This window comes from Dicentrarchus labrax, unplaced genomic scaffold (assembly GCF_905237075.1).
Source record: "Dicentrarchus labrax unplaced genomic scaffold, dlabrax2021, whole genome shotgun sequence".
Taxonomy (NCBI): domain Eukaryota; kingdom Metazoa; phylum Chordata; class Actinopteri; family Moronidae; genus Dicentrarchus; species Dicentrarchus labrax.
This window is the reverse complement of record NW_026136704.1, coordinates 10,044,560-10,061,544: the sequence shown is the minus strand read 5'-3', so window position 1 is coordinate 10,061,544 and position 16,985 is coordinate 10,044,560. Positions and strand designations below refer to the sequence as shown.

General features: G+C 41.3%; 2 protein-coding genes across 7 annotated transcripts in view; one reads left to right on the top strand and one right to left on the bottom strand.

Annotated features, from left to right (window-relative positions):
• sik3 (SIK family kinase 3) overlaps positions 1-1,214 on the bottom strand; it is a 35,572-nt gene extending 34,358 nt beyond the window's left edge. For all 3 annotated transcript variants that reach the window (XM_051399535.1, XM_051399537.1, XM_051399536.1), the window contains exon 1: positions 896-1,214. In XM_051399535.1, the coding sequence (XP_051255495.1) occupies positions 896-1,186 (291 nt within the window). In that variant the 5' untranslated portion in view covers positions 1,187-1,214. The remainder of the gene's footprint in view (positions 1-895) is intronic.
• Positions 1,215-4,255: 3,041 nt separating this feature from the next.
• On the top strand, positions 4,256-16,860 carry sidt2 (SID1 transmembrane family, member 2). 4 transcript variants are annotated; one of them, XM_051399538.1, is made up of 27 exons: positions 4,256-5,119; positions 5,215-5,336; positions 7,063-7,227; positions 7,381-7,426; positions 7,886-7,987; positions 8,240-8,323; positions 8,450-8,615; positions 9,048-9,141; positions 9,479-9,537; positions 9,785-9,811; positions 10,710-10,748; positions 10,836-10,913; positions 11,056-11,118; positions 11,498-11,613; positions 11,756-11,829; positions 12,693-12,759; positions 12,899-12,972; positions 13,088-13,211; positions 13,712-13,829; positions 14,113-14,249; positions 14,331-14,439; positions 14,732-14,808; positions 14,934-14,980; positions 15,072-15,177; positions 15,294-15,404; positions 15,625-15,738; positions 16,044-16,860. In XM_051399538.1, the coding sequence occupies exons 1-27, from the start codon at positions 4,871-4,873 to the stop codon at positions 16,104-16,106; spliced, it is 2,631 nt and encodes an 876-aa protein (XP_051255498.1). In that variant the 5' UTR covers positions 4,256-4,870; the 3' UTR covers positions 16,107-16,860. The 4 variants fall into 4 exon arrangements, with proteins under 4 accessions (XP_051255498.1, XP_051255499.1, XP_051255500.1 ...); XM_051399539.1 differs by lacking the exon at positions 9,785-9,811; XM_051399540.1 differs by lacking the exon at positions 11,056-11,118.
• Positions 16,861-16,985: the final 125 nt, after the last annotated feature.

Here is a 16,985-nt window from a genome sequence, read left to right as displayed (position 1 = left end):
CTCAATGCAATAGCAGTGTGTGGTGCCACTTCTGCCATGTCATTGTTTTCTTGCCCGGGAGCCTACATAGAAATGTAATCTAACTTAGCTATTAACTAGTGTAAGTAAAGACCACGAAACACTGGTAAACGAAGCTGAACCACAGGTTTGACAAACTGGTTAAATTACACCACGACAAAACGGTTGTATTTCACTTGAAAGACGTGAGAAACTTTCCTAACGCGAAAATATAAAAAGATAATAGTTTGCTTATTTAAAATAGTTCTCTGTCAAGCTAACTAAACGAAAACGCTACATATGTCTCTGCCATAGTTGCCTTTTTCTTCGGTTGCACTTCTACTTTGAATTTCACAGAGAGCTATCAATACTTTGGCAACCCACACCGATCAACATTAGAAGTTCACTGTTGATTTAAACTTATCTAGTAGGGTCTTGAAAACTTTTAACCCGGTGTATTGGCATCCGCATGACATATATGTGTCTAGCCAAACAGCTAATTAGCTAGTAAGCTAAGCTAGCTAAGTACAGTCGGAACGCTGTCTCCTCTTTCTCATCTTCGTCGATACCCTTCTCTCCGTCCTCTGCGCTTTGCCACACATTAACCTCGGGCCTTTATATCTTTCCTTTGAAACACTACTAGATAATATAAGTGAAACCTCATTTATCTTGTGTTAAATGTGTTTGTATCTTGTTAGTAGTTAGAGGTGATGCCCCGTGTCGAACGGACCCCCCTCCCCTAACCCAAGCAGCGGTGTCACCGGAGCGGGCTGGCCGCTGTGTCTCCAGAGCCTGAAGGCCCCAGCGTCATCCTAAGTACATGGGCGAAAAGGCTTTAAATAAAACAATGACAACTTGTAATTGTTCACCTCTAGCGCTCAGACACCAGCAGTCTTACCTTTGCTTTGGTAATGATGTGTGTGGCTAGTTTAACAACCGCGAAATTTCCCTTGCCGATGGTCCGCTCGATTTCGTAGTGGCCCACTCGGGCTGGGGGGGGCCTGGTGGCCGAAGTGTGGCCAGGATTGGTGATGCACCCAGGGGCCGTGCTGGCACGACCGGGGTGGCTGATCCCGGAGGATGGCTGGGCTCGGTTCTGGGAGCCCATGCCTGCGTGGGTCGGTCGGGGAGAGTGCGTAATCCCGGCCGCAGCGGACCCAGCAGCACCTCCGCTTGACACGGCCGCCATCTTCTCGCCTCTCTGCGGGAACAACAAGCAGCCTTGCGCAGCGCGCATCGCGGGCACGCCCCCGCCCTGCGTCATTTTACGTGGAACGCTCCTCCGCAGCGCCCTCTCTAGGTTGTAACCATAGTAACGATCAGCGTAACAAATGACTTCATCCACAGAAACGTATTGTGGTTGCCTTGGCGACAAAGAAGTGCGCATTATCACTCTGGTTCCCATGATTCAGTGATTCCTTGCAAACTGCTGCACTATGTATGCTCAGACGTGAGGCTTTAAAGGTATACGCTGCTCTAACAGTGCAGTGACAGGTTTAAATCATCGAGTTGAGGAAGACAAACATTATCACGTCACAATTTCCCTCAATCATAATGTTTGAATATGCTACACGTCACCGACGTTATGAATATGTTTTTACACAAAGGCATGTTCACAGTTTCTAGCGATATATTCTACAATGCCACGCAGAGGTCCGGACAGATCATGGTCATGTGTGCTGTTCATGCACACATTTCTCCATTTACATGGTTTCACCCAATGTTGGCAGTAGGAGGACAGCTAGATCACCTCCCTGCCCTCACGCTTAACCGCTGGGGCTTGATTTAGGGACCCTCCATTAATGAATGACACAATACTGGTGTTTTCTTGCTTCTCATGCTGACTTGACCATATTAGTGACACCTGTGATTTAGAAAAATACACTTGTAGCACACTGTAACTCCTTTATTTTACATAAAAGGATTGGCATTTGATCCAGTGAGTCCAAATACATACCAAAAAGTATTACTATATAGCCTATTATTACTACTATTACTACATAGGAAATACTTGTTCTTACTGCAATTTAGAGCTTCCTCTATTTTATGAAAGTCTGATGGAAAATTCATAATTTCTTTTCAATAGCTTCCAATGTCAACCTGTCACTCCAAATCAATGTCAAACTGTTTACACTGGACACATAGCACACACCTCTACTACAGCTGCACTGTACTGCACATAATTATTATTTTCCCCACAGCATTAAGTACATTTCAAAGAACATGGAAGCTCTTGCAATTAAACCTTCATTATCTAGTTTAATTGAAATATTATGTCTATTATGTAAATTAAATTATATAAATCAAAAACGTATTAGTAATAAAAAAGATTTTCTACATGAGACTAATTTAGTATAATTGTTTAATTATATATTTTAATAATAAAATAATTTGTAATAATTTGTACACACACGCATTTGGTTCTTAGCTGTATGTGCTCCTGATCATCCATCTGTGAAAGGCGAATGAAAAGCTCATCTTCACAATAATAATATAGTAATAATAATGCTTTTGGGGGAAATAACAATGTTTTATTAAACTGACATCCTTCAAACTCTACTTCATTAATTGTTTCAAGTGTCAATTCAAGTGGGCCTTAAGATATAATAGATATAAATAAAGCAAATAATACACACTAAAGTTATAAAGATAACCAAAACCCCCAACATTAAAACACAGAAATCTAAATAATAAAAAGAGCAAAACAGACCAGTAATAAGTAATTCAATACACATGCATGGCTGAAAAAAGTCTACCAAGACCAAGAATGTGTTCAATTCAACAGAAATGATAATCTAATAATTTAAACAAAACTAATTTCAGCAAAATAAAGGGGGTGATTTCATATCATACTATGCTATCATGTCCATCTAACCTGTTCTGCAGAAATGCTTTAGAATAGATTGTTTTCCAAGGAGGTTGTAGTATGTGAGGAAAATACAATTGTTCTATTCTGTTCTATAGCAATATCTCACCAGGTTGTAGACAGCACCACACCATGGTAGAGAGGAGGTCCTGCATCATATTACTCAAAACTGAGCAAAACAGGTAGCTGCCAGGCCCCTCGGGCCCGTCAATTGGTTTCTGATTAATTAAAATTTTCTTTTGGTACATGCACTATTATATCAGCTAAAATTGTATGTGCCCAAAGGCAAGCACTGCCTAAAATCAAGACCTTGGTTTGTAGTTCAACCTGGTTGTCAAAACCTGGTTCTGAGCTAACATGGTTCCTATTCTTAAATACATCTGTGTTTAAATAGACCAACTGACACATAGAAAACCTGAGGCAGGAAGTACTCAAAGTAACAGAAGTATCCAGCATAGGAGTAGTGGTTGGTCTCAGGGGCATTGAAATATAATAAAGCTGCCTTATATTGTCTGCTGTGAGTTCAGGGTACATAATGCAAAGGGAGGAGGATCAGTGGGGCCCAACAGCCCAATTTGCCCCAGGACCATCTAGAAGACGTATCCATGCTTTTACCTGATCATTAATGGGTTATATAGAGATGAATGACCTAACCAAATGTCATTTTCAAAGTAATCCATAAGGACAATGACTGCGGAAAAAACCTTAAAATGCTCCATGTTCCCTCAAGAACAGCTGTAATGAAACATTGTTTGTATTTATAATTGTAAGTGTATTGTAACCTTTTTATATGAGTAGTTTTAATCACTCATCCAATTACAATGTTATCCCCTGTGTTATTATTACTGGCCTATCCCAAAATGTATATATCAATAACATTTCTGTAGTTATTTTTCATGAGACAGCTCCACAATCATCACATCGAAATACCTTTAGTCCCTGCTTCCCTTTGGAAATACAACCTGTTGGGACTTGAAGTCAGCTGCAATCTGGAGATTTACAGATATTTTCTGTGGCTGACAGTTTCTGTTTCTGCACCAAACAGCTGTAGCTTTTTTAATGTCGCCAAATGTATTCATGACAAAGCCAGTGCCTGTGTGAGAGATCCTGCAAACTGGGTGGTGTCTATACAACAAAGGGGCACAACAAGTGTCCAAAACCCGGAACAAATTTAGTAAAAAGAAAACCAAACAAATTGAATTGTTCAGCAAATAGCCTATACTCCCCCACCCTATGAACCACAAGGTACAACATGGCGTCAATTACATACTCCAGCACATGAATAGTAACATCCCTGTTGATGAACTCACATCCTCATCATTTGAGTAGAAAAAGAGCAGCGACATGACGTCATGACGTCGCCCCCGGTTTGTTTACTGTCTGAGCGTGGAGGGGGCGCTAATGGCACACAATCTTTCACACTGTAAACACACTGATTCTCTTCTCCCTCCGCACCAGAAATACTTAGACAATGCAGCGTCGTCGCGAATACAGGCAGTGACAACCGCTCACACTGGACAGAGCCGGATAAACACCTGGTGCCGTTTTGTTTCTTGCACACTATCCGCGACGCTGGAACTGAAATCCGATATGAAATCATGGAGCTGCCTCACCAGCGTCCTACTAACCAACGATGCTAACGCTAGCCCAGCTCGCTAGCAGCCTGGCAGGCTTTGGCGTCTCAGGTGAAGAAGAACTGAGAATCATTGCCATCTTGTTGTCTTGAAACTTGTGTCTCTTTGGTTGCGCAATTGACATTGCTTCGAGTTGCGTTAAAGGGAAGAGAAACACACGTTTGGTTTAGGTCACCCAGCTGTCTCTTTAGCTCGTCATTTAGCCGCTGCTGTTGTTGTTGTTAGTCATCGCTGGAGGTGGTACAGTTGAGCTAGCCAGCTTGCTATCCGAGTAATTGTAGCTGAATGGGGTGGAGTTGTCATTAGTGTTGCCGCACAGGCTAGAATAACATTAGGTATCAGTTGCCTGTTTGGGAAGACGGTGTCGGACAAGATGGTGTTAAGGAGCTGCTGGAAATCTCGACATAAAAACAACTGTGGACCTGCTCCTCGGTGGATCCGATCAGGATTGGCAGCCCTGTTCTGGTTATGTGTGACCCAGTTGGATTTCGGCTGTGGGGCGGTGAGGGAGACCAAAAATGTGGTCCAGAAAGATGCAGAGTTTGATGTCACCTACAATGACACGGTTACAAGTGAAAACCAGACCATCTATGCTTTCAATCACACTATCTCCAGGAATAAGGTGAGTCTACATTGTCAGACAGATTTGTTTTTCTCTTAATAGTACCAAGCCATATTGAGTGTTAAATGATCTTTTCTCTTTTTGCTGGGTTTCAGACGGAGGGAGTGCGTGTGTCTGTGGATGTGTTGTCACAGGGTTTGGAGAGTCCTACCCTGTTTGTGGTACGACAGAAGCAAGCTGTACTGTCTTTTCAAGTTCCTCTCATACTAAGAGGCCTGTGAGTATTCCCCCTGTATATATCACTTGTAAACTGGACTCATCTGGAAGGGTGATCTCTTCTTTCAAAAGTCATGGAGATTGTGTCCTTTAGCAGGAGTCTATAAAACAACTCTAAACAGTTCTATATGAAGAGCAGTGCTGAGATTATATTCTGAGAAGTTGAGAGTCTCTCCTATGTTGCCATTCAAGTCTATTATGTGTCTCTAGGTGTAACATGGTCAGGGTCACGTACAGTGTATGTCGAACATGGGTTTATGTATGTCCAAGTTGGGAATTACACATTCTAATGCTGGAATTGAAATGGAATTTGATCTGCTCACAGACTGAGAAAGGAAAGGGAACACATTAGCTATAGGTACAGGTTCAGCCGTGTGTTGTTTATATATACTGTTAATAGTTGTAACATTTTGTCACATTGCCTAAACTGAAAAAAAAAAAACAATTTATAAGTCGTCTGTGAGGAAAGTCTCCACAACACTGAACAGGTTTGTGTATGTCCATCCCAGATTTTATACTCAGCCTTTACGTATGTCCAACAAACTGCACACACACACGGATGGTACACAAAGTCACAATCCAAAGTTCCTGCTAGGGAGTGTCTGGCTGTAGCTGCTGTTCTTTCATAGATAGTAAACATTTATGACTTTAGGTCATGTGATTAACCAAATGTTCCAGTTTGCTTTAGAGAGCTACGTGTCTACTTAATATCCTTGTAAGAGAAAGCTGTGTCTGTTGTTGAATCTTTTATAGATGTGGTGGAGAGATGATTTTTAGATCTGAGATCCAGGCTTGGAATTAATCAAGGAGGTGTTGCATTTTAGGAATATCTCTTATTTGGACATTGCAGTCATTATTTCTTTCCTGGATAGTTAGCATCAAGGCCAGCTGTTGATGTACTATATGGGGAAGAAACTGCAAAGTCTACAGATTGTACCTCGATGCTTGTGTTAAACACAGCTTTTGTAACCTGAGTTAATCAGGTGGGATTTCATAACAGGTTAGAAGTTCAGCTCTTTATTAGACATTGGCCAACAGCCCATCTGTGATTTGATATGTGTCTCCCACACTCCGCAGTAGTCTCTGTGGTTTTGCAACACCAGAATAACCCAGCCCTTAGTGTTGCCTTTGCAGTCACATTGCCCGGCATGTTTGAAGTAATGAACCTTGGAATTTCACTTCCCCCTTTGAGATCCGTCAGTGCAGATGTGACGAGGCAAACTTATTGTAAATGAGTTTACCTCAAAATAATCAGAGCAAAGTTTCACGTAGCATCTGTCACATGCTCTCTGTAACTGAATCCACTTCCATGTTTCGAGCCGTGTGTGTGCATTTAGCAGCATATTCTAGAGCTGGGGTCTTTATTGATTATGTGTAGATATTATTGAAGAGGCAATATCTAGTCAGGTCCTCTGATCCTGAATCAGCAGTCCTTGGGAATGTAGTATACTCCTATTACATTAACTAATCGATTTTCCCTCATCATGTAACAAGTCCATCTTTTTGCTTCTTACGATCATCCATTACTTCATTTAAAGTGTCTAACTATTCTGTGAAATGGAAAAGAGATTTCAGTAGATGTAATAAGATAATAATAATGTTAAATGAAAATTTAAGGTCTTGTTAATGGCAAAACCTTTTAGAAAGGGAAATTGAGCTCTCTTGTTCTTTCTTTCTTTCTTTCTTTCTTTGTCAACATTTCCCTCTCTCTCCCTCTCTCTCTCTAGCTACCAGAGGAAGTACCCTTACAATCATGTGGGCCGGACATTGTGCCAGCCTCCGACCCGGGCTGCCTCCGAGACCCAGTACTTCTTTGTGGATGTGTCTACCCTGTCCAGCACGGGTACAAACTACCAGCTCAGGGTCAGCCGCGTTGAAAGCTTCACCCTGCAGTGAGTGATGTCTGATATAATCACACAAGCACACTGTGCCGTAGTAAAGGCCAGAGTTCTTACCTTAAGGCATTTGCCATCAGGTGGGGTTTTGTGATCAACATGTCACTTCTTACTGGTATGTCTGACATGTTATTTTTAACTTTGTTACAGGACAGACAAGAAATTCAGCTTTACAGCGTCCCCATCCCAACCTCAGGTATACAGCTTCATGTGACACTAAGTGCTACTTTACCACAAGGATGTTTACTCACAGAAGTGTACATGGCAGGCTGTGTGAGAGTGGGTGTGGACGGTGCAGATGACGAGAAACATGAGAGAAGCTGAGATAGCACAAGTGAAACAGGATGGAAGGAATTTCTGATTTTATAAAACGATTTAGTGTGCACGTTTCCTGGACGAGTTCTGCTTTTTTTTAAAAAGAGAACAAACATGAGCTATATTTATGACCTTTTGTAGCACCTCTCAGATAAATCAGGTCACCCAGTACAGTTTATCTGCTTTTGTCTAATAAAGTTGGCATGTTATTGAAGGTGTCACATCCTCCTACATACAGTATATTAGAAAAACAGGAAACAGTGTTTTCTAATCCCCTCTAATGTGTCACTCCCTGACTCATCATCTTTTGTTCACCTCTTTCTCTTGCCCTTTCTCTCAGTACTTCAAGTATGTCTTCCCGGATGGCGTGGACACTGTGATAGTCAAGGTCAACTCAGACATGACCTTTCCCTGCTCCGTTATGTCCGTCCAAGACATTCAGGTACAAAAGTGCTCCCCTTCTCCTCAAACCAGACAACTCCTGTCCTCAAGTGGCCCCTAGCATTGTGTCATGCAGTAACACTCTTGGGCCACATGAGGGCATACTTGAGTTCACTGCAACAGTATCAGTTTAGTGGAAAATGGCAATTTTCAGATTTCTGAGATTTAACTGAGATTTTACTCTGCTTTATTCGTCCTTTTTCCCACACTTGTGTTCTTATGTTTCGCTCTCTCTCTCTTTCTTTCTTTTCAGTGCCCCGTCTATGACCTTGACAACAACGTGGCTTTCATTGGGATGTACCAGACTATGACCAAAAAAGGCGCAATCACTGTGCAGGTAGTGTTTGACACACATGGTGCTGAAATACAAATCATACTGCAAACCTCTGTGATTAAACCTAGAGTATAGACCCGTACATTACCACACAAACAGAGTCTTCTCATGTCTCGTCCTGTCATCTAGAGAAAAGATTTCCCCAGCAACAGTTTCTATGTGGTGGTAGTGGTAAAAACAGAGGACGAGGCGTGTGGGGGTCCGCTGCGCTTCTACCCTCTCCGTCCTGATGAGCTGATCGACGCTGGCAACCGCACCAAGGTCCTGGATGTGATAGTTACCCCTGCTATCAACTGTAAGTCCGTTTCAGACTGCTGTACACCTTACAACTTGTTCCCAGCTGGACTGAAAAGCATTAAAATGTCCACAGCTAAAAAGCTAGTTCGCTATTGTGTCACTGCAGTACAAGATTATTTATCAGCAAAAAATACAAACTTTGGGAAAACAAGTGTCTGTCCAGGAGCAACATTTTGATTAAATACAGTAATATATATATTTATATAATAAACAAGTAATATATAAAAGTTACATTATGTTCTCCACAAATGGAAAAGTTTTAGGAATAAGTGATTCATAACTAAAGGTTTTGCCTTTATGTAAAAGGTTCAGGCTGCATATTGTATAGGTAATGATGCTGTATCATTTCATTATGCAGTGCAGTCAAGGTCATGCAGTATTAGTGTATGAATAGGCTTACAGTAAATATATCTGTATTCACACCCTGCAGCGGAGGTGTATGTGATGGGCATGCTGTTCTGTCTGGGTATCTTCCTCTCCTTCTACCTGCTCACCTTGCTGGTAGCCTGTGTGGAGAACAAGCGGTAAGATTTTCTCTTTGCAACCAAAAAAACAGTGAGGAACTGCATCCACTTCATATACACATGTTCTGATGCATAAATATGTTTTTATGTCTCTTTACAGTTGTTAAAGCCTCAGATTTGATTAACTTTAACTGGGTTTTGTTTGGTCAAATTAGGTTTAAGGCAAAAAAAAGATAACTAAAGTTCACAGTGTTCAAATGTATATACATTATTGGTCCCAGTGCAACTTAAGAGTTTGGATCTCTAATCGAAGAATGTAGATTTATGCACCACAAGGAGAACACTACACTGAATACAAATGGTTTGAATTTGCATGTTTTCCTCTGTGTTTCTGCAGAATGAATAAGAAGAGAGAGGTGTTTCAGAATCCTGCTGACATGTCGCCTGCTGAGACAGGTAACCCAGCAACTAGCTATGATGGACTGGCCCATTAGGGGCACGTTACAGGGTGTGTGGAGCGTACCATTTTCCTAAAGTCAGTAACCTGTACTGAAGAGTAGATGCCTTTGTTGTTAAACTACTTTTAACATGCAGTATAATAACTTCTTTAACTCTTTAGCTTTTAATGTAGAATTTAACATGTCTGTGTGTACTGAATGTGTTTCTTTTCACTCTTTCTCCCTCATGCTAATGTGTGGTTCAGCCTCCCTGCTTGGGAAGAACGGAGATGGTATAACGACCTATCTTGCACTTACTGCCCTTTCTCACGCAGTGTTGCTTGTCTGCGGATGCTTCTCTGCATGCATTAGCTCACGTACTCTTAACTGTCTTGTCATATAAAAAGCATTCATAGAAAGGAAGTTGCAGTTGATTTAAGTGCTTTATGGATTGTGTAGGAACATAAACATGGCACAAACTATTTATTTATTAAACTTTTATGGCTTACATTGTAGAGATACAGATACACATGGGTACTTGTTAGGTACAGCTCGTATTTTGCTTGTTTTTGTCACAGTGGTATCCTTCTCCTCCTCCTCAACACTACTTGTTGGATGAAGAAACAAAGTATATTAAATTATAGTAAACAATGCTAACGGCATGATAGACCAACGACACAGGAGATAATCATTGAGATAAATAAGTACACTGCTGATGTGCTTCTTGAGCTCAAGACTACTTCTCAGTGTGTATTTGTATCTACACTGCAGTGTACCCTGACATGATTTGATTTTAAACTGCAGCCTGCTTACAGTTTTAAGCAATCCACTCTCACTGCACCACTGTCACCATTCAGCCTCTGCACCATTCCCTACTCACATTTTCACCCGTTCACTAAAACTGTTATTTCAAACGTGTTTTTTCAGGCATTTTGAGCCTGAAAAAAACCTGTCAGGCTTCAGTTTTCTAACCGGATCCCTGCATGTGTTATTACCTCTCTCACCTCTCTGTGTTCATGTACTAACAATTTCAGCCGCAGTGGTGTTTTAGTATTCAGCGTTACGATACTAACCAGTGCTGGTTGTAGTGGTGCTTGTTTATATATGTGCATTTTGTTAACATATACTCAGCTGGGAGTTTTACTTGTGTGTGTGTGTGTGTGTGTGTGTGTGTGTGTGTGTGCTCCACAGGCAAGACTCCAGCCTCACCATATGAATATGGCTCCTTTGGTGAGTTTCGGACAGTTCTGGTTATGTCTTTGTTCATATGAAGATTGAATTAAATAACTGGGCTTTTTTCCACCTCTTCTTCTCCAGCTGACAACGGCAGCACTCTCAGTTCAGAGGCCATTACTGACAGCGCCACGTCAACTGACAACAACTATAGATACCTGGGTATGGACAAACATCTGCACATACATTTTCTTGTAGCCCACCACTGTCACTTTGTGGTGCGTCTCCACAGCCTGGCTTGCAGCTAGCGTCCTGTGGGCAGCTCTGGTCCCTCACTGGTTTTCTGTGTGTCTTTGTTCATCAGGACAGGAGCCTTTCAAACGTCGCCCAATCCTCACTCACCTTCACCACATAGCCATCCGCATCGGTGACACACTGCCGCACAATTGGCCGAATCAGTTGCGAATTACACAAAACCAATCAGCACTATGTGAATCATGCATCAATGCGATTTAGATGTTGATGCCAGGAAGTGGCCAGATTCCTAATCTGATGCCGTTGAAATGAAGAGTAAAAACAACATTGATATTGCAAAGATCAAAGTACCAACAATCATTTTAATATTTCTGTTTAATATATTTGAAAATTGCAAAGAAATTCTAAAAGGGGTGATGTGTTTGCATCATTTAAAAAAAAATCTTTTAAATCCAGACGTACATCTAATTAATGAGATTGTCCCTCCAATGAAATGAAAGCCTTTTCTTTGTTCCACCATGACCTCTTCCTCCCTTCCCTCCTTCCATCAGAGCGATCGTTGGAGAGTGTTGGACGAAGCAGGCAGGAGTCTCTGAGCTCCGTGGAGGAGGATGACTACGACACGCTCGACGACATCAACTCAGACAAAAACATTGTCCGTACCAAGGTACACCTCGTCTCTCTATGTCAATACACACGACTCGCTTTTTTTGTAAATAACAAGTCGTCTTTGTTAAGACTAGTTACTAGACATGTCATGATTTATTTATTGTACGCTTCCTTCTAATAATGTTCTCTCCTTATTGCAGAAATTTTTATACGTGTCTGACCTGTCTCGCAAAGACAAGAGAGTCCTCAGCAAGAAATACCAAATCTACTTCTGGTGAGCACACATGCTAATGACAAATACCACTGAAGGGTAGAATCAAAAAGAATCAACAACAACAATAAAGGAGCACAGATTCCTTACATACATTCTGGTCTAGGTCAAATCCAATAATGGCATATACATATGCACTGCAATTGACCTCCTAAGTCCCGCCTTTTTTCGCCATGGGCTCCAATAACAGTTAAGCAAGTCTTGGTCAAACCCTCAGTCAACTCTCTCCTCGCTTGTACTTAAATATGCTATTAGCATTTTTATGTGCTGGGCTCGTATATGATGAAAAGAACCACATTTTGAAGATGGTTGAAAGATAAAAGTGACATACATGTATGTGTGTATATATATATATATGTCACGTCTTAAGTTAGGCAGCTAATGGTATAATAACGTTAGCTTACTCGCCAACTAATCTACATCAGTTGTTCGCTAGCTAGTTACATTTGAAAGCTAATGTTAGCAAAACACTAGCTAATGTACATCAACTGTTAGATAGCTTGACGGGTAATGTGTTGCTAACATTAGCTAACTTAAGATTTGACTATATATATGTCCCATCTTCAAAATGTGGTTGTCTCTTCAACGCAGACGAGCCTAGCACAGAGCATATCTAAGAAAAGGAAAGGAGAACGTCGACCGAGGTCCTGACCGAGCCTTTCTCAATTGTTATTGGAGCACAGAGCAAAAGGGGCGGGGCTTAGAAAGGGTCAATTACAGCATCTCCTACAGAGTTGCGTAATAGTGCATTAAAACTTGGCTAGTGGTAATACAAATAGTATTGTAATTCATTGGTTACAGAGAGATGTCATGTAATGATGTCTTAAACCTTTTATGACCAAGTCTAATGATTATCTTCTCTCCAGGAACATTGCTACTATTGCTGTGTTCTACGCGCTGCCAGTCGTCCAGCTGGTCATCACCTATCAGACGGTACGCTGATGAGACATAAACTGTGATATATAACACAATCTTAAAAAAAGAAGTACTGTAAGAGTATGTGAGTATTGTTGAGAAGTATTGTAAAAAAACATCAACACACTGATGTTGAACCGTATTTTCTGTTCTTCAGGTGGTCAATGTTACAGGAAACCAGGACATCTGCTTCTACAACTTCCTGTGTGCCCACCCCCTGGGAGCACTCAGGTGTGTGCTTTGCATGTGTCCGAATGTAATATTACAACCGCAGTAAGGCAAACAGATTACATACCTGTGTTTTAAAGTGTTGTAATGACTGACTGTCAACTGTTGTCATACACAGCGCCTTCAATAACATCCTCAGTAACCTCGGTTACGTGATGCTGGGACTGCTCTTCCTCCTTATCGTCCTCAAAAGAGATATTGTCCACAATCGCGCCCTGGTCCGCAATGAACTCAGCGCGCTGGTAAGACACATGCACGCAGACAGATGTACAGTAGAACGCACCTTAAGAAAACATGAGCATTAGCATAATTTGCTGTGGCGTGTTTCTGTTTCTCAGGGCTCATTAGAAATAAAATCAAGGAAGTAAAACGGCAGGACTCAATAAATCGTCTCTCTTTTTTTTAGAATTTGTTTCCACATTTTTTGGGTCTTAAATTATATTTAATTATTATATTATTATCTTTAAGAAAGCTCTTACAAAGCTTTGAATTTGGCTTTAAAAATGGTGCAAGAACCCTCACTCTTTCTGCCATGCGCATTAAAATACCTCTTTACTCTTCTAACGGCTTTGTAAATACAGCGCCTCAGGTAGCTTACTGCATAAATAAACAGGAAGTACTGAAGGGAGAAAACAGGCACATCCGGACACATACAGTACCGTTGAATATAGACTAAAATGTTTTATTAATTGAACTTAGTTGCTCAATTATTAGCTCAATATTCCTCTCTCCCACCCCCCAGGAATGTGGTATCCCAAAGCACTTTGGTCTGTTTTATGCCATGGGAACCGCTCTGATGATGGAGGGCCTGCTCAGTGCCTGCTACCACGTCTGTCCTAACTACACCAACTTCCAGTTTGGTAAGACTGCTTGTGTTCCTATCAGGTCTACTTTCTTTTAGCTTTCTGTGCAGATATATTGTACAACCAGTGCACTGTTTGTGTATACGCAGAGCTCCCACTGGGGATAAAATTAATCAAATATAAATGTTAAAAGGTAGTTACCACATAGGATATGTAATACAGTATGATCTCTGCAAAAATCTTACTTGTAATTCAGTGACAGCAATGTGCAGTGATTCTTAATCTTTCAGTGATTGAGATGATAAAAGGTAGTTGTGACTGTTTCTATCTTTCTTTGCAGACACCTCCTTCATGTACATGATTGCTGGACTGTGTATGCTAAAGCTGTATCAGAAGAGACACCCAGACATCAACGCGAGTGCTTACACTGCCTATGCCTGCCTGGCTGCGGTCATCTTCTTTTCTGTGCTGGGAGTGGTACGTAGACACATGCACAGATAGTTAAAGACCAGGCATGGGTGATGACACTTCTTAACGTTTGTGACGGTCTGTTTGTAGGTATTTGGGAAAGGAAACACAGTCTTCTGGATCATTTTCTCAGTGATCCACATCCTATCCACCCTCCTCCTCAGCACACAGCTGTACTATATGGGCCGATGGAGGCTGGGTAAGAACACAGCAAGACACATTCAAAATCCCCTATATCCTATGTTTAGATTATAATGGTTTGATATTAGTTTATTTAATCAGTCAAGTCATACATGATCATGTAAGAGAAAATGGCATTAAGATATTGGTTTATAGATTCATAACAATCACATGACGCAATTTAACTACAAACTGTACAGATTCATATGTATTATAGTTTGGTGCATAGGAATAATGTCATTTGTTACCTTGACATTTACTGTATGGGTGCTGTGGATTTGATCTTCACACTGTCTGTGTATCTGTGTCAGACTCCGGAGTGCTGCGCAGGATGGTATATATTGTCTACACTGATTGCATCCGGCAGTGCAGTGGACCTATGTACATTGTGAGTAATAACATAATAAAAACCTGGTAATAACAGGTTTAAGTACTGTTATGGCGTAAATAATTCACCTTTCAAATTCTGAGTTTACATGGAATCACATCTTTCCCCCTCTGTGTGTCTGACAGGATCGTATGGTTCTGCTTGTAATGGGGAACATAGTCAACTGGTCTCTGTAAGTAAACCTGGTGTTAAGTGAAGTCAGTTTAAGTTCAAATGTTCAGTGCAGGACTAAATCATATCATCTTCCTGCTCCCTCTCTGCAGAGCTGCCTACGGCCTCATAGAGAGACCTAATGACTTTGCCTCCTACCTGTTGGCCATCGCCATCTGCAACCTGCTGCTCTACTTTGCCTTTTACATTATTATGAAGGTGTGTGTGTTTGCGTGTATTCATGTTTTTAAGAAGCATTTAGATTATATCTATATAAAAGAGCGGAAAGGTTTTGTGTATCTAAAGCTTTTTTTATCCTGTGTGTGTGTGTTTAGCTTCGGAGCGGTGAGAGAATCCAGTGTTTGGCGTTGGTGTGTATTCTGTTCACGGCTGTGGTGTGGGGCTTTGCACTGTATTTCTTCTTCCAGGGTCTCAGCACCTGGCAGGTCAGTAACTCACACACACACACACACACACACACACACACACACACACACACACACACACACACACACACACACACACACACACACACACACACACACACACACACACACACTTAGAGAAGGAGCATTAGGCTTTTGGCCTGTGAGAACACACACTGACTCTAAATTTCTACATAATTTGGCATTAGTAGACTGTGTGTGTTTCTCTCTCCTGACACAGAAAACTCCAGCAGAGTCTCGCGAGCACAACAGGGACTGTATTGTGCTTTCATTCTTTGACGACCACGACATTTGGCACTTCCTCTCCTCTATCGCCATGTTTGGATCCTTCCTGGTAGGGTTTGTTGTGTCTGTGTTTTAGTTCATTTACAGATGCAGCATACACTCAAAATGTTGATCACTGTTTCCCAGAGCCTAAGGTTGTCCACAACCCAAAGATATTCAGTTTACTGTAAAAGGGGACTAACAAAACCTGAAAATATTCACATTTGAGAATTTGGACATTTTCTTACAAAATTACTGAAAACCATTAGACAATTATCAAAATAGTCAGTGATTGGTTTAATAGTTGACAACTTATTGATTAAACAACTAATAAATGCAGCTCAAAACTTAAATAAATCGTTGGTTCCCTCCTAGGTCCTTCTCACCATGGATGACGACCTCGACACCGTCCAGAGAGACAAGATCTTCGTCTTCTAGATTTGTCAGATCATCTGTGATGAGCTCAGCTCTTCCTCTCTGCCTTATCGCCCCCTCATCTCTCTCTCTCTCTGTTTGCGTCTCCTTCATGTTCTTTAAGAAAAGCACAGCCAGTAGCCTGTTTTTCCCCAAGGCTGTACAGTGGGCACCTGTCTGCCTCTCACAGCCAATCAGCCAGTAAGGGAAGGGCAGTAGCCCCTCCCTCAACCTGTATGGACACAAATGTGCCAATGAAGAGCTGTGTCGACGTTCGAGTGATGCTGAAGTGTTTCGTCCTCTCGCTGCCATCATCAATTTAACTGTTGTAATCGATGTTTACTTTCTGCTGACAGTGAAGATAACAATGTACACACTCGCTAAAAAAAAAAAAAACTATCCGAATTAACTTATTTTATACTGTCTGCATTACATTTGACCTGCAAGTCAGCGATGCATTTTGGAATTACTGTTTGTATGCTGTTTATATGCTGTGTGAGTGTTTGTACAGGTGTGAGTGCGTTTACAAACGCGAGAATATGAATTCTGTCTGTCAGTGGCCTTTAACGTTCTAATCATGTTAGTCACATACTGTGCTCTGATTGGTCAGATCTTCTAGCCGTCCTTCTCATTGGAGAATATAATGATTGTATTTACTTCTCGACTGCCCTCAAGTCTGAATTTAAAGGGTTTTTTGCACTGTACTATAGGAGAAAACTGATTTTAATGTGGAACATTTCAATGAGCGGTTACTGAATAAAGGTTTCATTTTCATAAACGTTGTTTTCCCCGCCATTTTCTGCGTGTTCTGAGCGTGATTCCTGCCTTTTAAACCTGATGAACCTGAACTTAATCTATGAACTCGACTGACAAGACCGGCGCACATGAGGCCCCGCAGGTTGT

What these genes read in the sequence shown, in the direction of transcription:
- sidt2 (XM_051399538.1), top strand. Translation starts at nt 4,871, where the DNA reads ATGGTGTTAAGGAGCTGCTGGAAATCTCGACATAAAAACAACTGTGGA. An exon ending in CCTCTCATACTAAGAGGCCT is followed by an intron (nt 5,337 to 7,062) that starts GTGAGTATTCCC and finishes CTCTCTCTCTAG; the next exon opens with CTACCAGAGGAAGTACCCTT. An exon ending in TATGGGCCGATGGAGGCTGG is followed by an intron (nt 14,440 to 14,731) that starts GTAAGAACACAG and finishes TATCTGTGTCAG; the next exon opens with ACTCCGGAGTGCTGCGCAGG.